The 27,139-nt window shown below is 41.6% G+C and overlaps 2 protein-coding genes and 2 non-coding genes across 4 annotated transcripts in view; 3 read left to right on the top strand and 1 right to left on the bottom strand.

The window, feature by feature from the left end:
- LOC131459568 (nuclear receptor ROR-alpha A-like) overlaps positions 1–22,737 on the bottom strand; it is a 47,051-nt gene extending 24,314 nt beyond the window's left edge. Inside the window, exons 1-2 of the mRNA XM_058629544.1 lie at positions 22,686–22,737; positions 19,312–20,248 (exon numbers count right to left, since the gene is read on the bottom strand). Coding sequence (XP_058485527.1) covers positions 19,312–19,462 — 151 coding nt within the window. The 5' untranslated portion in view covers positions 19,463–20,248; positions 22,686–22,737. The remainder of the gene's footprint in view (positions 1–19,311; positions 20,249–22,685) is intronic.
- Positions 1,630–1,702, top strand: trnav-uac (transfer RNA valine (anticodon UAC)). The gene has a single exon. It is a non-coding gene; the product is annotated as a tRNA-Val (tRNA).
- Positions 5,404–5,476, top strand: trnav-uac (transfer RNA valine (anticodon UAC)). The gene has a single exon. It is a non-coding gene; the product is annotated as a tRNA-Val (tRNA).
- On the top strand, positions 22,145–26,556 carry gpn1 (GPN-loop GTPase 1). Its single transcript, XM_058629546.1, has 13 exons — positions 22,145–22,349; positions 22,945–23,038; positions 23,178–23,284; positions 23,595–23,632; positions 24,146–24,224; positions 24,324–24,418; positions 24,553–24,598; positions 24,690–24,836; positions 25,031–25,113; positions 25,198–25,237; positions 25,323–25,413; positions 25,763–25,867; positions 26,141–26,556. Exons 1-13 carry the CDS (start codon positions 22,179–22,181, stop codon positions 26,245–26,247), a joined length of 1,203 nt encoding a protein of 400 aa, XP_058485529.1. The 5' UTR covers positions 22,145–22,178; the 3' UTR covers positions 26,248–26,556.
- The last annotated feature ends 583 nt before the right edge of the window (positions 26,557–27,139 follow it).

Genomic DNA, 27,139 nt, shown 5'->3' with positions numbered 1-27,139 from the left:
TGGAGGATCCCAAATAAATGCACCTTCTCGGTTCCGACAGAAGGAGGCACAAATGTGTGTGTTACGTTGACGCTTCGCTTGGTAACACAGAGACGCAGACTTTGACAGGTGTATGCCACTATCTGACAGTCGAAAGAGTTTCATCTTACAGGCAGCGGCAGGTACTCCCTCCTGCTGCTGCCTCACAGTCTCCGACGTCTGTTTCAAGACTCCGAAGAGCACGGAACTCAGAGGGCTGACAAAAGAGACAGAGGGAATCTGCCTCAGTCTCCCTGCAAGCCTCAGCTGAGATTACAGCTCCTGCATCTTATAATTGTTCAGAGTCAGCGGCTCCTCGCAGCAATTATAGTGTATTAGCAGCCGCCGCCAAAGTCATCTCACCGCCGCTCATCGGGGAGCACGACACAAAAAGAAAAGAAACGCTGCATCTAATAAGCTGAGGGTTTAAGACGGTGGAGATAAGGGGAGATTAAAGGATTAATGGCGAAGAAACGTGAGTGAACTTTCAGTGGCAAGAAGACACGGGTAACACTGGCGCTGCCGCCAACGCTCTGGACATCAGCAATTCAAATAAGACAGGAAGAGGAAAATAAAGGAGTTCCTGTTGATTACAGCCCACTGATAAAACCACAAACTTTACTTTTTCTACAGCTAAAACAGAGAAAATGACAAATATACTCACTAATAATAAAGTGGATGTTGTTACAGGGCGAGCAGCTGTTTCTTCCCAAGTATCCACCCATCATCACGACACCCACTGGTTTGTGAACTCCCCATTTTGAGGTTAGTATTTTTTGCTTGTGCTATCTTGGGTTTTATTTTTATTTTTTTGAAACCAGATGTAAAAAATGAGGGTTTATATTTGGCAGCGGGACGTACGCCTCTGTGTGTGTGTGTGTGTGTGTTCACCGTGGTGAAGGAACAATGTATTTTTTTTAATAGCGTCTGAACAACAATGGAGATATAATAACACACACACACACACACACAATTGCCTCCCATGATTATTAAATCTAATAGATGGTCTGAGTTGGACTTCATGCTGAGAGAAATCATGCTGCTCAGCCTTCTGTGCCAAACACACACACACACACACAATCCCCTCCTTGCCCTCAGGGCCCCCATATGGACCCGACGGATGAGCCCGTTCAAAGCTGCTTGCACAGACAGGAGGAGACAGATCTGCTCATGTAGATACAGTACGGTACATATTTAATATATGAACGACTCTGTAAACGCTGTAAAGGACCGACTAAAGCTTAAAATTTAAAAGTATCCTGCTCTGGAGTTTTAATCAGTTAAAACTCCAGAGCAGGATACTTTTAAATGTGTCGAGAACAAATCGCTCAACACTTTCCCTCGTCCTTTAGTCACATGTTTTGTTGGTCAGAGCAAAACATTTAGTCAGCGTTGCTTTCTTGTCGGTTTCCACTCACTGCACTGACCACCTCTGTATCTTGGTACGAATCCCGCATTGGACTAAGTTTATCTTTCAGTTTATTGGAAGCAGTTTTCAAAAACAATAGGTACAGCTGATTTGGCTGCTGCTGCTGCTGCTGCTTCATCATAAAGTTTTTATGCCCCCTTTAAAAAATGATTATGAAGTCATAATGCGGAACGGCTTCTAGAGGTTTCATGGTGTAGTGGTCATCACGTCTGCTTTACACGCAGAAGGTCCTGGGTTCAATCCCCAGTGGAACCACCTAGGCAGTATGTGGATTTCCTGGACTGCAACAACATTAGACGAAATGATCTTATCGCATTTGGTAAATAAAGAGAGATCTCTCAAGACACTGTGTCACTAGCCCAAGACTTCCATGTTCTTCTTCTTCTTCTTTTTTGTTGAATATTGTTTATATTCAGACAAGCAAAATGAAATGCAAGAATTAAGCTGCAGTTAAGAGACGATATAAAGACATAACCCACACAACCCACCCTCCTCATCACGCACAGATATTGATGCCAGAAAAAAAGCCCTAGCCAGGCGCGTATAAACCTAACCATGGACCATAACCAGGAAATGTTCATCATCACCCTGATTACCAGAAACAAAACCAGTTAAAACACACTTATATGCACTTCTTCAGACACGTAAAAGGTCATTTTGCTTCAGAACTGTGCGCTCACGTGAAATTGTGGTTGGAGGAAAAGTACAACGGCAAAACACTAGATTGAGAGAAACGGGCGATGTCGCAGTGACACTGGTAAGAGTGTGGGGGTTGAATATACCGGGAAAACTACAAAGCAGTCTAAGAATGATGGAGGAAAGCTTTCACCTCACAGAGCAAGTCATGTTCCTGCCATGTTTCCCATGCACCCTCTTTCTCTAACTCCTTCTGTAAATATCCAACCGCTCCAACAAGGGTTTTGCAAATGCTTCAAGTGAAACTCGAGAGAAGAACAGCATTCCTGCAGGTTTCTGCGAAAAGCCTCCTGCTGCATTCACTCTAGCATGTTTTCCTCTTCTTCTTCCTCAGATTTCATGATGTGGGGGTGTGTTATGTGCAGTAAAGTCAGCTTAAACTGACACTTGGCCTCTTCTTCCTCCTTCACCTAAGTATTGTGCCTTTGAGCACCACTCGGACACCTGGACGACGCCACCATCTTTATACAACGCGTGAATGTGACCCAGCTCTCAGGCCCGTTTAAAAGCACACTGTACTGTCTGTTCTGTCTGCGTCCTAAAATAAATCCGTGTGTGAGTGAGCAGATGTGACAGCCATTCATCCATCGTTGCCGGCGCAGCCGACTCTCACCTGAGCAGCAGCGGCGGAGGATGAATAAATCACAGCTGTGTCTCCAGACACGGGAGCTAAAAACAGGACAGCAGAGGCAGGCGAAGAGAGGCCGACTCCTCCTCCCTGAGGACGTTCCTGAGATTTCTAAAATATCCCAGCTGCCCCGAAAGGGCCGCGGGCACCAGCACTCCCAGGTAAATAGAGAGAAAATAGAGATCCCAAGTTTTCACCACGGCTGCAACAAATGACTCAAAGTGAGAGCAAACGCGGGGAAATAACTTTTTCTCGCTTCATCACTTTGCCTTGAAGGTTCGTTCCAACGAGGTTGTTCCCCTCAAATGTTCGTCATGACATTTTCACTGACCTCAGTCAGTTATAAGCACTTGGTGAACACAACTGTGTTTTAAGGCAGCACATTAAAACTAGGGCCAGCACGCTTGTCAGTTATCCACCGCAAAACACAGGAAATCTCCACTCACTTACTTAAGCACCCCCCGGGCAGTTTTACTTATTATTGGCTGTCTAAAGAAAGGCCTGGGCATGAAACGTTATGTGGTCGGAAATAAAACAGTTTTCTTTTGGAGCAGTAACTAGTTTGTTTTCATCTCTGTTTTCATCATCATCCTGCACCCAGTATTTCATTTGGATGTGCATGCTTTTGGACTCTTATTAGTCATTATTGGCTATCACTGCAATAAATACGATTTAAAAAAAAAAAAGTGTTTGAAAAACAGGTCACAAACCCAACGGAGACAGAACCAGAAATAAAAAAATTAAAAAGTGTTATTTAGTTTTGGCAACGATTCCATTTGAAGCAGAAAAATCCACTCGGTAGCTTCTGGCTATTACTAGCTTTCGGTTTGGGGTTGGGATGGGGGTTCTGAAAGGTTTGATGAAGGAACCTCTGTTAAACACGTGGTCCACATTCAGTCTTATATAGTGACCAACTACAGAAAAACTATCATCTTATCATATTTACTTTGCTTTTTTTAAAAGGGGAAATTAAGTTCTTTGTTAATTTGTTGAGGACTAATCCAAAAGTATTTGTGTAAAGAGTAGAAGAATCAAATATGATTCTGTTACAGTCTCACCCTCTTCTTGTTGTTTTTCCCTCATTAATTACACCACTGCATTGTTTCCCCTGCTGAATTCTCTGTGAACACGGGACGGAACACAGATTGATGCTTTTGCCCTAAAAAGCAGTCATTTTTAGCCAATGGTGAGATGGTATGTGGTGGAGAGGGTTGGTGTGTGTGTGTGTGTGTGTGTGTGTGTGGGGGGGGTTGTCATTAATATCTCCACAGGCTTTGGGCCGCATCCAGTGCAGAAGCTCCAACACATCTTTATCTTCATTGACCGAGCCACGGCACTCCAGGCCAGGTGAGAATCCATCATGGCTATTATTACCTGAGGCTCTGCACTGCATCCATCACACATGTACACACACACGCACACACACACACACACACACACACACACGTAATATGTTCTGTCTTTGTCTTTTCGCACAGCTCTGTTGCTCTCTACACACACACACACACACACACGCAGCCTCACTGCTTCTAATTCCATAAGCTTCATTTCCACATCTCTGAATCCGCATGCAAGATTATCATCATTTTAAGATACAACCAATCAGATTTTTATACAGTGGGGATTACAGTGACTGTAAACTCAGATTATTATTATTTTTTTTTTCAAATAATCATTAAACAAACAAGCAGTGAGTTCATAATCACGTCTGCTTTAGAACGCCCTGGGTTCAATCCCCAGTCAAACGTACATTTCTTTAAAGGTTGAAGGCAGCAGTGGAGTAAACACACAAAATGCTGTGGCCCTCCACTTAAAAAACAAAACAAACTCCCATGAGGCTTTGAGGCAATAGAATAGGTTAGTGCAGAGTCCACAAGTAAGACCTGGTCTTGATACAGTAGATGACGCCCAGTGGACATATTGGGAAGTAAAGATGCCAAGTGAACACAGCCCAGCGAGCGCAAGAGTGAGGTTTAAAAAGTAGGGTAACTATCAACTATCGACCAAAGCACTCACGCTATATTGGATATCGGCAAAAAGTCCATTATCGTGTATCCGTATTAAAAACACTTAGAAGTCAACAAACATCAGATGTCATACGAGTGTGTGCGTGGTACAGCAACGCAACATTCCTGCTGCTACATTAATAGCAGGTCTTCTTTCAGCTGCTACAGTAATCTAAAGTATACCTCATCCCTACGTGCCAAAAGCCTGTTAAATCCCTGGTTTAAATGAGGTTTTCACAGAGTGAAAGTGGTCCAATGACAGGTTTTTATCAGCTCCAGTTCCACGACTAACACACACATTTCTTCCTCATTTGCTCTGTTTTTGCCAGCGATGCACCATTTCCAGCTCAACGCCACAACACACATAATTCCCCTACTGCTAAAACCACAAAACCCCATCAATCATAATCATCTTAACAATCGATTTAAAGAGAGACTGAAGCAAAAGATGCTAAACAGTAACCAAAGCAACATTATCACTGAGGGCCGTGAGACTCATTTAGTTTCTGCCACGTCTGTGACATCACAAAAAAAAACAAAAAACACCTGAGTTTAAAAATCATGAGTACGCCTCACAATTTCAGTGTGGAGGAGATTGAGTGAATTGTTTTCTTGAGACCATAACCGGTTTCGTAGCGAAGTGGTTATCACGTCTGCTTTACACGCAGAAGGTCCTGGGTTCAATCCCCAGTGAAACCTAAACTGATTTGTAGCTGAAAGGTCCTAAAAAATGTTATTTGTCCATAGTTATCCTGTGATTGGTATGCTCAGACAAGACCCTGAAGCCAGACTGGTCCTGATGCTGCAAAAATTGGTGAGTGAAAAAAGTCACCCCCCTCTCCCCCAGTTCAAAGTTGAAAAGGAGCCTCATTTCCTGTTTCTTCCATTCAAACTGCGTTGTCGACGTCTCATCCTCATCCTCGGTTTTTGTCTCACGGAAACAAGTAGACGCGGCAGAGCTGCCCTGTCTACGGTTTCATTAAGATTTCATCAGCCTGATATCAAAGAGCAACAGTACAAACAAAGCTCCATCAGCAGCGTTTGGTACCGTTAGAGGAAAAATCAAAGGCAAAAACATTTTTTAGTTCAACAGCAGCCAATAATAAAGAAAATAAATAAATAAATGAATAGATAAATCCAGTGAGACAAATCAAATGCAGCTAAATCGCACCAGAGGCATCGGAGTCTGTAGCCAAAGAACAACCCCATCTTTGGCTCCCACACAACTAAACTGTTTCTCGATTACATCGAGTAAGGCATGTGTTTTCTAGAACAAATTCATGTTTATTTTTTTGTGTCTACATACGTCATAGCGTTGGGGCGCTTAGGGCAGAAATGAAGAAATGAAGGTGATGATGTCCGTTTCCAGGACGTGGTTCGGTTCAGACACACCGAAGGTTTAACCCTCTTATGACCATCATGATAATCTGGATTTATTTTGATGTTATGGCTGTAGAATTGTAAAAAAAATGTTCCCCTTTCTCCAGGAGAACGTTCACTTTCAATATCTGAAATTGAATGATTGAATGAATTTATTTCTGTTCATATTCAACAGACAAAAAACAAAAAATAATGCAGGTAAAAATAAACTTTTTTTTTTTTTTTTTTTACAAATAGTCATCAAAAAAGGGAGTCGGCTAAAGCTAAAGCTTATTAACACCTAAAAACAAATCAGATAATCTGCAGCATGTCAACAATGAAACACATTCTAAATGTCTCTACAATAAGAAGCCAGAAGTGTAATGTATGTGCACGAAAAAGATGACGAAGAGGTGACGAGAGAGAGTCTCCTCGTCCATCTGCTCCCAGCAGACTGAGCAGGTGAGAGGTGACAACTCCGCCCACCTCGCTGCCATGAGGCGATGAATAAAATCGTCGCTTGGCTTACACAACCTCGTCACAACCTTTCAATTCTGTCATCATCTATCATCCACTCTGAACGCGTTTGAATGCAAGATGTCGCCTCGTGACATCGACGACAGTCACAGCCGACATGGAGGCGGAGAAATGTTTGGAAACAATGAACAAACACCTGTTAGTTTGAAGGCGGCCTCAGTAAAACAACGAAAACACATGTAAATTTGGGATTAAATCAAAGATTATGGATTTTTAGCAATTTAAATTCAAGATTCAAGATGTGTTTATTGGTCACACAAGATTGTACAAGGTGCATTTTGGTGAAATTAAAATTGCTCTACGCTCTTATTGGGCTGTATTTTAATTTAAATAAAGATAGAAAGAAAGGTAAATAAAATAAAATGTGAAGTATATAGTAGATAAAAAGAAAAAACAAGAATAAAAGAATAAAACTGTACACAGTTTGTTTGTTCTTGCTTTGATGCTTTATGTCAAGTTGAAGTCGTATTTTAAATGATTCCAAAGTCAAAACAGAGACCCACAGTGAGGCCTTCAATGTCACAAATGTGTGGAGCAGCCTTTAAACCACAGGGCTAAACAGAGCCCTTAGATTTTTAAAGGAAAGACTCAAGATCTTTGTCGGTTTTTAATTTCATTTCTATTTACATTTCAGACTCCTTTACTCTTGGAGTTGGGTTTAATTTAATTTATGTATTTATTCATTATATTTTTAATTCTATTATGATGTTTAATGTCTGTTTTTTTTTTTGTAAAACTGTTGAACTGAGACACACTCGTCAACATTTTCACCGCCAGGCTAAGCGGCTCCTTTCGTGTGACCTCTGTGCGCAGAGGTCGACTGAACACAGACGGTGATGTAAATTATGAATTTATTCAGTAAAAAAAAAACACAGCGTGATGTAACCCAGGAGGTTGTTACGCAACATGTTGTCAGTGTCTGTTCAGACACCAGCTGGACATGTGTTGTCTGTGTAATACAGTGTTTTACAGTGTTTTACAGTGTTTTTACAGTGTTTTAGAAGGGTTTTCTCTTTAAGAGCACAGGTGGAGGAATCTTTCTACGCCAAGACTGAAGTGTCTCGTGTGTGAGAGAGAGCTCAGCAGAGGGAGCGTTCATTTTAGGCAAAAGGGGGAAGAGATTTGGAGGAGAGAAATAAAAGGTGTCAATTTAATTTGTTCCAGCTCGGGTTCAGGGAGAGGGGAAGCTCCTTAGTTAGGATGCAAGGCAGCAGGAAGCAGTGGCAGGGAGTAATTAAGTGAATTTGTACAATTTTAAGGATTTCTCTTAAGTATTTGCATCACACCCAATCAAAAACCCTCCATCCCTTAATTGAAAGCAGTAGCATATTTGCTGTTCGTGCATTTCAGTAACAGTTTAGAAAGAAGGTAAGGCAATTGGAAAAACTAGCGGTTTCTTCAAGTCAATGTCAATGCATGAAAAAAAAAAAAAAAGAGGAAAATATTTCCAGGAGTGGAAAACAGACTCCAGCGAGCAGGTAAAACTAACGCCGAAGACTTCATTTAACTCCTGCCGACCTCAATCTTCTCCATCACCTCCTAATCGGACAGAAAATAATTCAAGACTTAATAAAAAGTCGTCTGGCGACAGTGTGGAGGTGACACACGGAATATTAACATGGAAGAGCACGTCAGCCCCGCTTTTACAAAACATCTCATTTTTAAATTAAATATAATCCAGACCCCCAAAAGTGTGATGACACACTTTGTTTTTTCTGTCAAATTTGGTCTAATTACAGTTTCCATAACTAATCGTACAGAATAGTTTTCAATGAGTGGTGTGAATGATGAGCGGTAATGACAGATTTTATAATTTAAATTAAAACGAAGCCTCCTACTCACACATGTGGCTGAGAGATAACACCTTCTCTGGACTCTGTGTGTGTGTGTGTGTGTGTGTGAGACATCAGCAGTAATGTTCCCGCTTCAGGATAAATGATCAAGCTCTGGTATCTGACCGCTGACAGGCTGATGATACGTTTGTGTTCAGAGATGCAGAGATTCTGATTTTGGTCTGTTGATCTTTCATCCTGTTCTTGCTGTAGAAACTAGAGGACGTTTTCTTCTTCCTTCATTTCCACATCTGCTCCTCAGATTAGGAGAAATGATCTTACCGGGAAGCTTCCTTCACTAATTCTTAGGCCTTTGCACATCAACCGTGACAAAGGCACGTAACTGCAAATAACTTGGAGATGAATTTCAGTGCATCCTCACTATTTGCATCTGTTGTGCGACGTGACTAAAGCAACAGGGGAACAAAAGTCATGTCACAGGAGGAAACAAGTGACGTCAGCATCAAGTCATGATGTGTAGTGTAGAGCTGCAACTAACAATTATTTAGTAATCGATGAATCTGCCGTTTATTTTCTCGACTAATCGTTTGGTCCATCAAGTGTGAGAAAACGTTAGAAAATGTTTGTCAAACCTGGAAATGATGACGTTCTCAAATGTGTTGTTTTGTCCACAAACCAAAATGATTCAGTTTGAATGATTTCTTTGTTATACGGAGCAAAGAACGAAGAAAATATTCCCATTTGAGAATCTTGTAGTAATCATGAAAAAAAGCTTCAATCCATTTCATCAATTATCAAAATAGTTGACAATTAATTTAGTAATTGCGTTATTGTTTGGTGTAGTGTACTTTTACTCAACAAAAAGCAAAAGAAATACCTGTGTACACCCAACACTGAAGAGGAGAACTACCATGGAATTGAAGCTTAAACTTAAGTCATTTAATCACGTTAGGACGGATTTAAGGATTTCTTAGATTTGAGGGAAGTCCCATTTGTTTGTCCCACTTGATTTAGATTTTAAAATATCACATCACCAACAACTGGGAAAGTGTTTCCACCTGCCCTCACAAAGGTTGCACAAAAGAAAAAAATAAATTAAGTTCAAAATATTTTGGTCGTCATGTAAAGTATCTTACAGATTCTCCTCCTCCTATTACACCATACTTCCTCTATTTTATTGTGCTTGGATTTTGTTGCGGTGCAACGTCAAAACACTGCAGGTAAGTCCTCTCATTACCATGATATACAGTAGAGGGATGTAATTCTGCACCGTCGCACAGAGACGCTCTTTGAAACTTTCTGCCATTTTTTAAAAGCCCGTTCATTGTTTTCCGAACCGATCAGACTCATCGCTCTATACTGATCCCACCATTTTCCGGTGGTACTGCACTGTTTCATCCATCATCATAAGATCTGCTACGACACACACAATACCATGCAAAATGAAAGCACAGTTCAGGCGTTCAGGGCCCCCTGAGCCCTTGGGCACCTGGGCCCAGTGTAGGCCCCGTTCACTAATCCATCCTTGCCAACTGGTCGGAAGTGAAACTGAAGAAAAAAATCCAACCTTGGCCTGAAAAAATAAAAGCCACCAGGAAACTCCATCACTGACATTAAAGCCACAACGACTTGATACTGGTTTGAAAAACATCATGGGTCAGCTGGGATAAAGCGCTAGAAGATGGATGGATTTTTCTGAGGCTACATTTTCTTTCCATGTTTACTGATTTAAAAAGACTTAAAGGCATGTCACAGTGACCTTTGACCACCCAGAGCTAAACACTTTTCTGGATTATCTGCAGTTCTTCTTCTGATAACACATTCACATGGGAAAACAAAGTTTTGTGAAGTCACAGTGACTCTGATCTTTGAACCGCCAAATTCTGCTCGGTTTATCTCAACATTCGTACCAGATTTAAAAGAGCTTCCTCGAGGTATCTGTGAGATATAGTGTTCAGGGAGTTACTGAGTTCTAAGTACACTTACTAAACAAACACAAGCGCTAATGCACACTCAATGCTGACTATGTGTCGGCACCTCTTATAGCCACACTTTCACATTATACAGATGTATAGCCTAATGAATGCAGAATATCTCACCTGTAAACGTCTGGCACTTGAGGACAAAACTCCCTGTTGTCCTTCACAGCTTGTCTTCACTTTCACTGCCATCAATCACTGTCTCCACAGTCAGGTTTTCTTTCTAAATATCTCAAAATGAGTCAATATTCAGAGAAACTGCTGAGCCCTGAGGGCGACCAAGTAAGAGGAACAAAGGAGGGGGGGAAAGAGAGCGAGAGAGCGTGAGAGAGAGAGAGAACTTCACTTTAACTTTGGTACACTTTGCCCAAAGTTACTGACGATAAATGTGCCATCAAATGTTGATACATCACTACGTTATAAAACAGAAAGACACGATAACCTCCTTCAGAAAAATTGTTATACAGAGGGAGCAGTGTGTGTGTGTGTGTGTGTGTGTGTGTGTGTGCGCGAGCGTGGTCAGTCTAAGAATACCAGCTCAGAACGAACCCACCACTGTAAAAGATGGAAGAACCAGCTCATCAATCATCAGCAGCTCAAACACTGTCCCACTTTCAGGTTGACGAGAGATGTGTGGCTCCTCCTCGTCCTCCTTCATGGAGACTCTCTGAGAGAAACATTGATCAAGGTGAGTGCACCTGGGTGAAGTCGCTGCCGAGGATGTGACAAGCAGGAGTACGGAAACTTTCCATGCTCTGTGGAAAAAGTACCTGGACTACACATTCTGGGTCTGCAACAATTTTTTTTTTTTTAATCTCATTTGTTGAAATTCTATTCACATCCTGACAGCCATCAACAAACCATCACCTATCATTTCATTGAGGCCTATACCTGTCTGTCACTAACCAACCCTCATGTAGCCTCCTACTGCTACCTTTACGATCCATCCATCCTTCATCTACTGCTTTATCCTCCACATGAGGATCACAGGTCACTGGAGTCAATCCCACATTTTATGATTGGTTCAAAATCATGTCTGAGCTTGTTCCATTCCATTTTTTTAACCTAAATCTACTGTCCTTTCTCTATGTGATTGGCTCACAGTGATGACAGTGGCATTACATTCTTTTTGTGTTTGATTGCTCTATTTATGCAAATTGAAAAAATAAATACACACTTGTTAAATCAAATTTAAAAATTTGTTCGGTTCTAAATCTTGCATTAGAATATGGATTCATTAGTATTTGTGGTGTCCTGTGGTGATGTGTCATCACATTTATACTTTATTACAGCAAATATTGAACTGAAGCTTGACTGTAAAAAAAAAATATATATATATATATACACACATATGTATATATGTATATTTATATATATATATATATATATCCTTCAAATCAATCCACAAATGCAATATCAGTCAGACAAACTGCAATTACGAGTTCCCAAAATTGTTCTGCCTGTGAGACGACCCAAGCACCAGCAGCAAATCCAAGTGAAGCAAATGTTTTGCCAAAAGTAAATAAAGAAAAAGTCGATGCAAAGACGGGAGTGTGAATTTATATCATCATTCACTGGGGAACACGAAGCATTTGAACTTATCATCATGTGCTTCACACAACTGAGCTGAAACATGAGATGAGAGAGCCGTGAGATTCCGCAGCCAAACTGTTCACCTGACTTTTGGTCTATTTCCTGTCACTTAAAGTGTGTGTTCACATGCTCAGTTAATAAAATGATGTCGTTTAGGTTTTCTTGTAATCTCTCCCTCTCTCTCGAAGCTCAGAGAGCAAACAGGAGGCTCCTCTGTGTGATGACCGCTGCGCCACCTGCAGGCGTCTTCTCAACTCCTATACACACATTGACGTCTACTTTGATTTGACAAAACCACAATTTTGATGTTTCCACACCATCATTTCCAGTTCTTACTAACTCTGATTAAGAGTCCATTTTGTACAAAGGGGTCAAACAGTTTGGTTACAACAAGATATCAAACACTGTGCAGCGCTCAGCGCCCCTTATATTTTTGCCCCACATTCACGACACTTTGTCTTTTCACTTTACAACTCGTGACAGTTTACCACGGTCGTTTTTCATTTGGAGTTTGCAACACGCTACAGACTACAGCTCATGACAAAACACAGGAGCCGTTACGTGGATGTGTGATGGCGACAAGACAGGTCCTGACAGATAAATAAATATTAAAAAAAAAAAACATTCTGGCAAGTCGCAACGACCTGTCCTTGCAGACACTTAAAGAGTTTGTTTGCAAAAAATAAATACGATATCTTTTAATAAATGATTAGCAGAACCACAATCAGTTTTTGCACATTGGCTCATGTGGAGAGGTACTAAATTAATTATCAAAAACTTTATCACTGTTTTTGTTTCCCGGCCCTTCTGCTAAACACAGAGAAATTAAATCATTCATACAGAGAGTGTAGTTCTGCGCGTGTGTGCGTGCAGCAGAAACAGAGATGATAACAGTTTGCCTCTTTGAGCTCTATGCTCTTTATTTTTTTTATTACAGATGATGAACCTAAGGATGAGCCAGACTAATTTTGTATATCACACTCTCTCTCTATTTCGCACACACACACACACACACACACACACACACACACACACACACACACACACTATGTTTTCATCTCAGAGAGAAAAACAAACATCTTTGCATCATGTGTGACTCCCGAGTGGATTCACATGAAGGAAAATAATCAGAAGCACTTCTTTCATTTTTCTTTGGTTTCAGAGTCCTCAGGGACACACACACACACACACACACACACATATCTGACGGTGGGTCTCTACTGCACCCATTAAAAAAATATTCAGCCTACTCTTTGACATATAAGATTTATGCATTTTTACAACAAAATTCCCATTAAATGTACAATATTATTATAAATAATAATAAATTGATATACACAAAAACATCCAGCTTTTCAAGATATCAGGGAACAAATATTATCTCTGTAAATATACAGTATGGTAGATTAGTCATGTGATGTCAAACTCCCTTCTCTATGTGTTGTTATGAAGCCTCTGTTTTGGTAGCCAGTCTGCCTGTCACATTAGAATAGCGGCTGAACTGCATAATGAGTCCTCTACATAATGTGATGCATTTAAATGTTTACCTTATTCATGAGTTCAAGTGCAAGTGCATCTGAACACTCCCCAATCATATTCACAATCAAGTCAACTTTTTTCTGAAAGCACCAAGTTCAGGATGTCCTGTTTACTGTGCACGACTCGTGCCATAATTACGAGTTCCATTTCAACACGGCAGCAATAGACAGCGAGTAGCACTCAGTGGAAGCAAGAGCGTAGTTTAAAGCAAACAGCTGAAGGTGACTTTCTGGCTTTGCTTCCAGAGAAAATCGCTCTCCTGGACTTGTAAATTAGTTTTCCAGAGAAAAAGACAAAGTGTGAACTTCTTTCCTTAGGGATAGGAGCAGCTTATTGTGTTAGAACTGCTAACATACCATTATATATATATCATTTTTAAACAGATCTGGCCCAGAAGGCAACAACACAACATGGCCACAGGTTACAACAACACAAACTAATAACTATCACACATAAGATGATCTAGCAAAGAATTTAGTTTTCCTCTCGCTCCCTCAAAATGGACTTGGACTCCCCCACAGAGATCCGTTCCGACAATTTCAGATCAGTCTGTAAGTTATTCCATATTAAAGGAGCAGCATATTTAAAAGCCTTTTTTCCCCTCCCAAGTTCTGCTCTCACTCTCGGGACTGCCATCTTCAGAACAGAATGAGAGCGAAGGGCATATTGATTTTGGTTTCTACACGTGTAGGTAGACAGAAAGAGATGAACTAGGCCAAAAATAGTTGTTTTTTTACACAAAGATCAACTAATGCCAGAGCCTGCGTACATACAGGGATGGCCAGTTAGCAGTGGCATACAGAATACAATGACGTGAGCGATCTCCACATCCAGTAGTAAAAGATACTATTCAAGGGCATTCATAAACAACAAATTGCCATAACCCAGCAGGGATTGAGGGAGAAATTTGATTTGTTACTAAAAAGAACTACAATTTTACCTTCAGCTTGGAGACAAGGTTTCCGATGTGTGCTCTAAAAGACAGGTTCTGATTAATGATGATACCTAGGTAAGGTAACTCTTGAGTAGTTGTATGGTAGTTCTTTGGCAGTTAAAAAATAACATTAATTTAGATTTTTCTGCATTTAATACCATTTTAAGTTCAGTTAGGTGGGCCTGAACAACTTCAGAGGCAGATTGCAGGTATTCCAGAGTTCTGTTTCATGAAAAAAAAATGGCAGTATTTGATAAATTGATTGTTTCGAAAACAGCAGTGGTCCCATAATGAAACCTTGGGGCACACCCTTTGACACAGGGAGGAAGGCAGAGGGAGACCCAGCAAACTGAGCACAGGGAGCACAGGGAGTTCTAACCAACCAACTGTATGTTCAACCTTCAGCCGTGATTGGACATAATGAGCATCTTCAGCATTCATCAAAAACAAGAGGTTTTTTTCTTACACTAGCCGCTCGGCATCACGCCATGTCTGCAGTGAACCAACAACATAAACATTTCTGACTGATGAAGTCTATTAGCCTTTACACACCGCAAGGAGGAACAAAGAGGAGACGAGAATAGCTTTGTATGCAAATCAACCCCCACATTCCATGCACCTCCATCGAAGCCAGAAAAAAAAAAAAGTCCTGACATCAAAGGCAGTGTCTGACAAGGCAGCAGCGCGGAGCAAGATTATGATTCACCGCAGTTTAATCCTGCAAGCATGCACACAAGCGTTTTCAAGAGTCGTGGCATACTATATACATACTATGAGTACGAGACTGATTTAAAACAATATTTCTAATGGTGAGTTTAACGTTTAAAGGAACAATTTATGTAACAGACTGTGTGATCAACAGAGGTGTGCAGCAGATCAGCAACGCAGCATCACACCTTGCCGACACGTCAAGGTTGTTTTGTTTCCTTAGCTCAGAACATTAATTTATTCATCGTCTCCTACTTTATCCGCCACATGAAGGTCGCATGTCGCTGAAGCAAGTCCCCGCTGACACAAGGCAAAAAGGCGGGGTGCACCCTGGACAGGTCGCCAGCCCTTCACAAGACCAAGCTCTGAATGTTTACTGTTAGAGGAAACCAGAGAACCCCCCACCACACACACACACACGGGGAGTACGTGCTAAACTCCATGCAGAAAGGCCCTAATTCGTACTGTGTCGCAAACTGGAGTCTTTTTGCTGCAAGCTGTCACGAACAATCCTGTAGATAATTCTGTGTTCAAGAAAACAAAGGCTCAGAATGACTGTGACACTATTAACCGTGAAGGAGAAACCAGACATTTTACTTGAACTTAATTTAATGAGTCAGTTAAAGTTGTATCTGAGGAAATTGTGAAGCTGGGAAAAAGTCAGATAATGAACAGCGTGAGTCTGAAGTCTGTTTGATGGTCCTATCAGCTGTCAGCTGCCTGTCACTCAAGACGGATCATCCTCATCATTTCGTCATTAGAGTGATCTCGTTCTTGGTGACAGATGAGATGGAACTTGTGTCACACAGGCGACCAAAGACCTGTACAGTATTTTAAAGTGGGTTATGTAGTAGTGCAGGTGTAAGTGGAAAAAAAAAAGAAGAAAATAAAAAAGACAATTACCATGGCAACTATCAAAGCTTTAAATAATTTGGGTGAGCGCTGTTATTTTACCCCACTGAGGTCTGGTGTCTACTCTGTAGCATCTATTTTCTCACTCTGCATCTGAACATCTGATCATAGCGTGTCTTCATCTAATTCTGCAGCTGGAACCAGTTCCCCCGAAGATGAATAATTATCACAACAACTCTCTTCTGGCTTTATTAGAGGGCAACGAGGTATGTTTGTCCAAACAGGTGTGCCACTGCTGCACGACGGAGTCGTCAACATGCTAATTATTAGCTGACTTTAGACCAGAGTAAAAGGCACTTTGGGAAATTAATATCAGAGACCAACAATTCAATCCCAAGGAGGAAGATGTTTTGTTTTCAACAAGTAAGAAGGAAAAGACGCCCAAATCAATCAAACTGCCACAAATTAGAAGTATATTTATAATCTGTCGGAATGACGTAGATTATTAAGGAGTGAAATGAAGGAGACTGAAAGGAAAGGATAGTCTTAATTCAGTCATGCTTTTCTGGGAATCCAGTATCAGCATGCGTGTCACATGCTGACAAAAATTAACAACAGAATCACAAATATATTGTAAAAACGTTGTCTGATGGACATGTCGGGAGACTGCACTGTTCCCTGAGACAAAAAGACAAGAGGAGACATGACGACAATGAGGAAAAGAAGAGACAAAACAAGAAGAGCGGAGATACAAAGAGAGTGAAGAGACAAAATGAGTGACAAAGAGACAAAGACATGAAGAGATGAGACGGACAGACACATTTTAGTCAAGATGTTTCTCGTCAGAAATGCAGATCCTGTTGTCCAAAAGCTGTTCTCAGGTCTGCCGTTACAACAGTCACCGTCACAAAGCGGCGGCTCCGGCTTTGTGTCCTAACCCGTCACCTCTTACATAACACGCGTCTGCTGCATTTGAGTGTGTCAGAAATAGCACGCCTGCCAACTGAGAGCACGGGTGAGCGGACACGGTCGAGAGCACAGATCACACAGATCAAGTTTGTGAAAATGATTAAATCTGTTGTTCTACTTGTGATAATAATAAGATTAAAGCATTAACCAGGAAACATGGAAGGCCCTAAATTATTAAAAAGAAGACATAATGTGATATATATTTTTTAGCCTACTTTTATAGGTGCCAGCAGAAGGCGGAAAACGTTTCTTGAGGATTCCGACACCACCTGAAAGCATCTGTCAGGCACTTCTCCGCTCTCAGCTGATGAGAGACTCGGATGGCGCGAAACTGCAGTGTTACTCTTTCGGTTGCTGGGTTTCCATGAAAACTTATTGCTAAATTAGAAGTGAATTTTAAATTTCTGCCTCAAGGCATTCTAGAGATGTTCACAAAAATGTGGTGGACAGGAAAACGATGCAAAAAAACGTTCATCTCTGATTCCTCCTATCAGTTTTAAAGTCTGACCTTTCACCTTGCTGTGGAGGGAGGTCACCTAACTCTGCTATCAGCAGCAGAACAGACACCATGAGCAAAGACACAAACTGTTCTGTTATTTTACAACTCTGAGATTAAACTACGGAACAAGGCCAAATGACACAAATGTATGAAAATGTAAATCTTAGTCTCATCTTAGATAACACAATTAAATGGATTGTCCTGACACACAATTTCCATGTTTGTAGATTCAGTTTTGCGTTCACAATCGGACAATATCATTTCATTAGCCACTAAACACTTAGTGTATTTTACTTTTTAACAAATGGGTAGATTAGAGTTTGAGTTCTAAGATGATTTCCTGTCACGATAAAGTTTTTTTTCTGATTCTGATACCTTTGATTTATCAAAAAAAAAATCCAGTGTATACGCAGTACATGCAGTGTATTTACTGAACTTCTCATGGTCACATCATCTGCTCATCGATTTCACAACTCACTGTGATTTTACTCCTAAAACTGCTGTTATGTAATCGACTGCTCTGAGGAGCTTAATGAAACCCTTCCCCTTTCTCTCTCTCTCTCTCTCTTTCACTCACTCTCACTCTTTCACTCACTCCTTCTCCTCTGCATACCAATTATGCGCTGCAGGAAAATGTGCTGCCAGGCCTCAGAGCTGCACACAGAGCACACAGAGCGCCAACTGTCGGTCAAATATCCCACAACTCAACTAAGTTCAGAACTTTATTAGAGTGAAGTCTGATTCTAATTTCAAAATTTAATTTTGATGCAATATATATTAATATTGGAGGGTGATGTGGATCATTAGACAGGAGACACCTGCGCAGTCAGAATTTAAAAGTCCACTAAAAGCTGAATTAACACAGTCAGCCACAGCAACATGATAAACATACAAACCAACCAACTGACCAGTGAATCGACTAACCCTAAGGCAATAAACAAATCACCCCCACGAGCACATCAACCAACACACCAACTAACTAACCAAAAGCCTAACTAACTAACTAACCAACAAAACAACCAAGAACAATGGAAACTGGAACCGATTAATTTGTTCAGCTTATTAACAAAATAATAATAATAACCCGACACTCCCATCAGTCGTGAACTTACATCCAGTTTCACCTTGTTGATGATAAATAATAATAAAAAGATCCCTGCACTCAATTTTCACCTTTATTAATTCACATTTGTATGCATTTCTAAACCTAAATCCGTTTACACCAGCCCGCTCATGCCCAGTTTACGTGAATAGTCACATGATATACCGCATGTTTCAGGTGTATTTTAGTGGATGAAGATAACTTAAGACAAGAAGCTGAAATACTCATCCAGATGCTGAACGTTGGTATTTTCAAATGAGAATGTAAGTTCTCTGAACTTGATTCATTTTGGTTTAATGTAGGGCTTATTTCTCCTTGAGGCCACCACATACCCTTTTAACGCCCCTGAGTTAAGGCCGTGGATGATGGATGTAGTTCATTTGGGTAAATTCATGTTAAAACAGTTTCTTCTTTGTGGAGCAGAAACTGAAAAGGCGCCACTTCACTTGAAGCCAGAAACCAACCCTAAAAACACAGCTTCTCCAGAGCCACTCAACTGATGCCCGAACTTCGAGTCACCAGCCACAGCTTGATAAACCCTGAAGTCCCGGTCCGTGTGAAGGTGTGTCTGTCCGTAAAAGAGTAGTAGCAGAGTCTGCACTTCAACACATTAAACTGCTCCACAAGCGAGAACTGTCACAAGGCTGGGAGTCGAACTCAACGACCTTACCTTTACCGGAGCCGATGTTAGTCCTGGCCGCTGTCAGGTGTTCTCCGTCCCGCAGAGTCTCCAGGCTCGCCGGCGTCTCTGTGAGCGGCGTCGCGAGCTCAGAGCCGCTCCTGCCCGGATCGCTAACTGAAACCTGCGGGGACGACTCCATTCACGCACCGAGGGAAATCAAAGAAACTCCAAAATCAACAAATACTGCTCAGGGGTCCGTGGATGTTTAAGGAACAACAACTGGTATCGACAAAAACCGAGTCTGGGGCCGGTGGAGCAGCGAGTTTGAGCAGCGGGAGAACGCGCGTCTGATCGGCGGCTGTCAGGAGGCTGCTGGGAGCGCCATTTAGAGAAGACGACGCCGGGCTGAGAGAGAGGGAGGGCGGCGCTGTGGAGAGCAAGGTTCCCCTCCCTGGACGCTGAGACGCACAGCGAACAGCGGTTTCAACCAAAAGTTCTAAAATGAATACAGCTTCGAAAGTCTCATTATTTCAGAGAAATACAAGCTAGACACACAAAGAGAGAGATTTGTCAAGTGTATCATCCAAACGTCAGAAATAAACTTGTGCTGCATCTCCTGAAAGTCTCTCACTTCAAAATATTATAATACCTGATGTTGACACGTTGACTTAAATGTTGCAGATGAAATGTGGTGAAAATAAATCTTTTTCAAACTGATTTTCAGTTTCATGGCTCTGGGCTAAGGAGGGTTGCAACCACAGAATGAGTATAAAAACAGATTTAGGGGATTAAAGCAAATGTGAAAGTGTCTGAAACCTGTATTCTCCTAGATGGCCACCAGGGAGCGATGTAATGCTGTGTTCACACAGGACGAAACGCACATTTCTCGCACGGCAGGATAGATGCGCCATCGCTGGAGTTTGAACTTTGACAGTAGCCACACAGCGCTGAGATTCTCCGGATGACGTCCCGTACTTGCCAGACCCTGCAAATAATGGAGGAGTAACATAATTGTTGGTGGGCTTTTTGCACTCTCTCTTTTGGAAGTGTCTGCAGAGGAAGGAACCATCGTCGACAAATGTTAGCGATACGTATGAATGAGAACTGCTACCAGCAATAATTTGCCACGACAAAATGCCAAAATACGTTGACCTCAGAAATTACGTGAATGGCAACCCGCGATTGGTGCAAGTCTATAAGTCTGACCCCAAGTATGACCCTACATCTTATTTGATTAATAATATCAGTAAACATTTACTGAATAATTTATGGTCTCTGTCACTAGTTTATGGTATGTCTTAGTGCAGCATGTCTGTTTTGGAAACTTTTGGACCATTACAATCTGATTTATACTCCATGCCCCAGCCTAGGTTTCCAGTTGGCTTAGTGTCACCTTCAGCCAAGACAATGTATATCTACATCTGCTGTGAAAATTGAATGTTAATGTCACTAAAGAGGAGACTAAATGCCCTCTGTATTTGGACACTGGGGGAAAAACATATCTGTTATCAGCCTAAGCACTCACAATATATAGGATAACGGCAAAAGGTCCAATATCGTGCATCCCCAAAAATAGGCCACAAAGCTGATGATTTATTGGTGTTTGGACAGTTATAATAGGACAGTGCTGTTCTATTGGACAGTACTGTCATATACATGTTGTCCAATTAGTGCATGATTGCAGGTGTAGGTGGACACGCAGTGGACGAGCATCAAGCCTGCTTTTTCCACTCCCACTTGTTTTTATATTTAATAAAATAAAGATGTTATTGAGGTCAATGAAACAGACCACAGATAAAGATCAGGTCCAGATCAATCGTCACGATTCACTACATCCTGGTGTGTTTTGAACCTGCAATGCAGTTTTAAAGAATGTTGACGCTACAAGGAAAACTAAAACCAACTACATTCAAAACCGAGAGGTGGTTATCAGCACCCTCGCCTCGTCAAATTGCCAAAAGTGATACAAGCTATTTAAACACCATTGCATCGCATCTCACATGGATGTGCTGGAACATTTTAAAGGAAGGATGTTGCTCCAAATTTCATCACTTCAGAGCTGGATATGATGACGATTATTAGGAGCCGAAGTGGTTGCCAGTCTTCAAAAGCCTGCAGTGAAAGTCTCAGGAAAACACATCAGTGTCATGTTAATGTGTAATGAACCTGTCCAACTGCTTCTGACTGCTCTCAGATCAGAGCAGATATTAAAGGGAAAGTCGGTTTTTATGTTTTTATCTATTTGAAGTGGCAGTGTGTGAAGTTCTTCGCTTGCATTCGCTGTTGCTATCTTTGTCTCTTCTTGTGTTTGGAGATTATTTGGTGTGTTTGCACAATAATAACTTGTATTTTCTTCCCTTAGTCCCCCTGGTTTTGGTTCATTCTGTCTCGGTTTCTCTGATTGTATTTACTGTAATATATATAAATATATACTTGAATAAAGCCTTATTAAAAGTTTTTATTAAAGCACACAGCCCATTGGATCATTAAAATCGGATCTATACTCTAATTATTTATGCTCCAGCCTATGCTTCCAGATGGCTTAGTGTAACTACTCACTTTCAGGCAGGTCTTTACATAGCATCACCCTGATTGGTACTAAAAGGTTGTTTAATTGCTTATCTGTGCTACTGTGCTTTTCTCTTTTTTTCAAGGAAAGACAAAAGTGCATGCTCAACATCTTCTGCAGTTTTGGTGTATTTCTGTATCAGTGCTACATCACCATCACATGTACAGGCAGCAGAAGGTGAACTTCACCTGAGCTTCTCCAGCGCCTAACAAAACAGTACACCATTGTAAGCTTTTTAAAAGCTCATTACTACCCTCTAGTGGTCCGTTCAGCCCCGAGCGGCACGCTTTACGACAGTACCAGTGTCTGTACGGCAACCGGTTGCCAACAACATCTTTCTAGCAACATGGCGGACCCATGCTCCGCAGCCCCCGGTCCTGATGAGACAATCATGGAAAACCAAGAGTGTTCCGCAGCAGGGGGAGATGCTGAGCCACAGGGAGCAGCCGCGAGTGACAAACCCGTGTGTCTAATCGTACTGGGGATGGCGGGGTCCGGAAAAACCACCTTTGTTCAGGTCAGTTAGCGTGTGGGGCTAACGGCGGCTAGCCGCATGCACTGGGCTACGTGAGGCAGGAAACACATAATACAGAGAGAAAGATTGATGTTTTTGTTTTAGATGTTGAAACAGTTTTACTATTGGGCGATAATGGCTAGAAATGGATCAGACATGACACAATTATCCACTCTCATATGATGTATATGCTTACACCTGTCATGCTAGTTCATGAAGTTACGAAGAGGCGAAAACATAGACGGGACATTTCATGTGTCATTTAATGTTACAGACTAGTTTGACCTTTACGTTCCCCAATAAGTTTCCTCCTAATTTTTTATTTTTTTATTTACTCACCTGAAGTTTTCACTGGAATGTAACCCGGACCTGACCCCTGGGTCCAAATGAAAACACCCATACATACGCACATACACACGTTTGAACGCAACACCGTTCCAACTGCTATGTATGGTGGCCGCAAAGGTTAAAACACAAAATATTCACTTGCGTTTTGCCCTATTATTTACATGTTAAAACTATGAGAATGAATGTAGTACATGCACAAATGTACCTACAAGCAAATGTGTCATGATCTCGGTTGTATTCTTTGCTCCAGAGGCTGACGGCTCACCTTCACTCCCTGAAAGCTCCTCCATACGTCATCAACCTGGACCCTGCTGTCCATGAAGTTCCCTTCCCTGCAAACATTGGTGAGGAATAGTCTCTGTCCTGGACACAGTGAACACATACAGTACAAAATGAATGGTGGCTAACAGTAAGAGTAGATCACATGTTTCTGTCCCCCCCTGGTTTCTGTAACCATCATCCCTTGTGTCCTCTTTCCTCCAGACATCAGAGACACTGTGAACTACAAGGAGGTGATGAAACAGTATGGCCTTGGACCAAACGGAGGCATTGTGACGTCACTCAATCTTTTTGCTACACGCTTTGACCAGGTGAACGCATTGAAATCAACACCCGTCCCCCACAGATAGACATCTAGTCTCAATGTGACATAAGACAATTCCTGTCCTGATAATGAATTCAATATAAAATTGGTTTATTATTTACTTGACGTCAATAAATGAGTGAGGAGAAACTAACATGTAACATGTTTTATCGAGAGCCTCCTTCCCTCAAAGTTGTAAAATCCAAAATGTGCCCAAATGCTTTCCTTCATTGAAGATATGCACAAGCTGTGCATGTGGGTGACATGCATATATAATATCAGTAAGCCAATATTACATATATGTGATTTTATTTCAGGTGATGCAGTTCATTGAGAACAAGCAGCACAATCACAGGTCAGTATGAGCCTCTGTTTAACAAGACTGAACTCTGTCACCAACACCATCAGTGACCAACAGTGTGGACAGATTCATTCATTACACAGACATGTTTAGGAGCAGCCGCTGATAAGTCTTAACTTCCCTCAACAAAACAAACTGGCTGCGAGGTGCAACTGAGGCTTTGTAATTTCAAACTGGGATGTTAGAATCCACATTAGGTTTAACCTGCTTTTTCTGTGTCAAAAAATAATATTCACAGAGATAAGAGACCTTTAACTTTCACAATGTGAGAAGAGTTACAGATCGAAACATTCCTGTGGGTTAGTTATTCCTGTGACAAGTGCCATAGCCAGGAATCATGAAATACTGATGCTGTTTAGTCAAATTGACAGAAATATGTTAAGTAGCCAATTCTTTATATCAGTTCAAAATACAGACATTTGATACCAGGGTATATTGATAATAGTATCTCATTAGCCAACATCCCATAAAGTGTGTGTTGTGTCTGGTGACCTTCAACCTCTGCAGGTACGTGCTGATTGACACCCCGGGTCAGATTGAAGTCTTCACCTGGTCTGCGTCTGGAACCATCATCACAGAGGCTCTGGTGGGTGTGAATGCTAGCACTTGCTTGTTTTTCTTTACCAGTCATTTTACACTCCGTTTATTTTCTCTCTCTCTCTCTTTGTGTCTCTGTGTGTTTCAGGCGTCTTCCTTTCCCTGTGTCGTCATCTATGTGATGGACACGTCCCGTAGTGTCAGCCCCGTCACATTCATGTCCAACATGCTCTACGCCTGCAGGTACCAGACTGCAGGCAACGGTGTAGACCTCTGCTTTGGTCATTTGCTTGTGGATCTTGATAAGTCATTCCACTGTTTCTTCATAACAACTTGTTGATCCGGTCACTCTCTACCTTATGTTTCTTCCCCCTTAGTATCCTTTACAAGACCAAGCTGCCCTTCATCGTCGTCATGAACAAGGTGAGATCATTTCCTTTTGTTGTGACTTGTTGGTGAATTGTTTGACATTTCATATTTTGTGACGTTTGGCTCTTCTTCATCACATTGACAGACGGACATCATTGACCACAGCTTTGCGGTGGAGTGGATGCAGGACTTTGAGGTTTTCCAGGATGCTCTTAACCAGGAAACCTCATATGTGAGCAACCTGACGCGCTCCATGAGTCTGGTGCTGGATGAGTTCTATGTCAACCTGAGGGTAAGAGGACAACACAGATCAGAGGCCTGTATCAAGACCAGATTCACTAGTTAGTTGAATCTGGTATTTATAACGCTATTTCTGCAGCAGTGGTTACATTGTTTGAAATGACAACATCCTTTCATTGAAAAAGGCAACACAACTGAGCCTTAATAGACTGATCTGTCCTGACACTATTGCTGCTGCTTCTGCAGGTGGTGGGTGTGTCCGCAGTGACAGGAAGTGGATTGGACAAGCTGTTTGAACAAGTAGAGGATGCCGCCAAAGAGTATGAGAGGTGAGTGGGTGGTGCTGAGGCTCCCGTTTATTATTGCAGACTCGTAAGCCTTTGTTTGACGTGTTTTCATCCTTTTGTCTTTAGAGACTATCGGCCAGAATATGAAAGACTCCGCAGCCAGCTGGTGAGTGGTTTTGTTTTTGTGTTTTCTGCCTTTTCTTTCTGGCCTTACCTACAATGTGTTTTTTACTTGACCTCCTGTCCTTCAGGCCGAGGCTCAGAATAAGAAGCAGCAGCAGCAGCTGGAGCGTCTTAGGAAGGACCTGGGAGCTGTCAACATCACAAACACACCTGCTACAGGTAGAAGCTGACTCTTGCAGATAATTACATGGTAAAAGGAAGTGTTACCTTTTTTCTTTGAGCTCCCACATCAGTTTCTTACTTACTTAGCTACACCCACACTACAGTACATCAGGGTTCTCTGTTGTTAAGCCTCTTAACAACAGAGAAGTTTGAAAACTCCATGGCTGTGTTTCAGTCTGGCAGAAAGTGAGACTTTTCATAATCATGACACAGTTACCTGAATTTAATTTAATCTTTTTGATGAATTTAATTGATTAGCCATTATTATTTTCACATGCTTCATAACCACTACCACCTATCTGTTTAAAGTTTGCCACACTTTAAATAATTGGCTTCCTGTCCACAGAGGAAGCCGACATCGCCGGACCCAGTGACCTCATCATGACACGCGGTACTCCTGATGATGTCGAGGAGGAGGAGGACAGTGACACGGATGACATTGACCACAGTGGTGAGAAACCAAAACTAAAACTAGAAAAAAACATTTGCATGTTTGTGATGTCACATTAAATGCAAATAAACAAATAAAATCTGTTCTACACTTAGTTTTTTGGCCTGAAAGCTTTAAACCTTCCTTTTCCTCAGCTTGGCTTCATCTGTTGTTCTTGCTCTCTGCCTGCAGAGGGCAGTGTTTGCCATTAAAACAAGACCAAACCTTATTTTAGGACTCAGATTAGAATAATCTCTTTGTTGATTCTGTAAAGTTTCTTTTCTTTTTTTCTAGCCACAGAGGAGAGCAAAGAGACAGATGCCTTTGGAAACTTCCTGAAGGAGAGAAAGGAAGTGATTCAGGTCAGAAACAGGAAGTCTGCAATTCCTGAGGGACCCTGACACCTGACCCCCACAGCCTCACTACTGAGCGAGGAGTGAATGGTTCCCATCAGTAAGGAACAGACTTTTCACTGTAATACTGTGGACATACAGTAGATACCTGGTGAGCTCGATGGGCGAAAGCTTGCACTTTGATCAGGTGACCTCTGACCCTGTGATTGATTGCTCTTCAGTGTCAAATCTTGCATATAAAATAAGTTGTATTTTTATATCGGAGCAGAATCATGTCGTCCTCTTTTGTGTTTTTCTTTGATGTTTGTTTGTAAATGCACTAAAATACTGAAATAAAACTGAGTTTTTGCCTCAGAACTGGTTTGATGAACAGCTTTCTGACCGATACTCTAATAAATCTGTTAACACACACACACACCAATAAGCGATAGAGAATTAGACCTCTGCATTTAACCCATCCTTATTACACACCAGTGGTGAGCACACACATGCAAGGAGCAGTTGGCAGCACGTGTCTGCACCAGGGGAGCAATGGGGGATTGGATGCCTTGCTCACGGGGCACCACAGCCCTTGACCAGTCCTAGGATTTTAACCAGCAACCCTTTCCTCTTGTCCATGGGCAGCGCAGTATAAGGAGTCATGAAGTGGAATCGCTGGTTATATTCAGTTTGATTTTGATAATAAATCTGTCTAGAGCACTGTATTTGTTAAAATTAAAAAATCAACATTTGGCAACAGGATCTCAATAAACTTATTTCATGAGACCGATTGACAATATGTACTGTAGCTGCATCAGTATTTTGGCTCTCAGTATATATCATTACCATCTGACATCAGCCTCACAAGAAAGAGGCACCGTGGTCACTAAAGAATGTTAAGATGACCGTTGAGGAAAAGCCGGATCATCACCACTGCTACAGTGGGAACACAATGACAGTT

Source organism: Solea solea, chromosome 5, assembly GCF_958295425.1.
Source record: "Solea solea chromosome 5, fSolSol10.1, whole genome shotgun sequence".
Taxonomy (NCBI): domain Eukaryota; kingdom Metazoa; phylum Chordata; class Actinopteri; order Pleuronectiformes; family Soleidae; genus Solea; species Solea solea.
The sequence above is the reverse complement of the archived record's forward strand: the minus strand, read 5'-3'. Positions and strand labels throughout refer to the sequence as shown.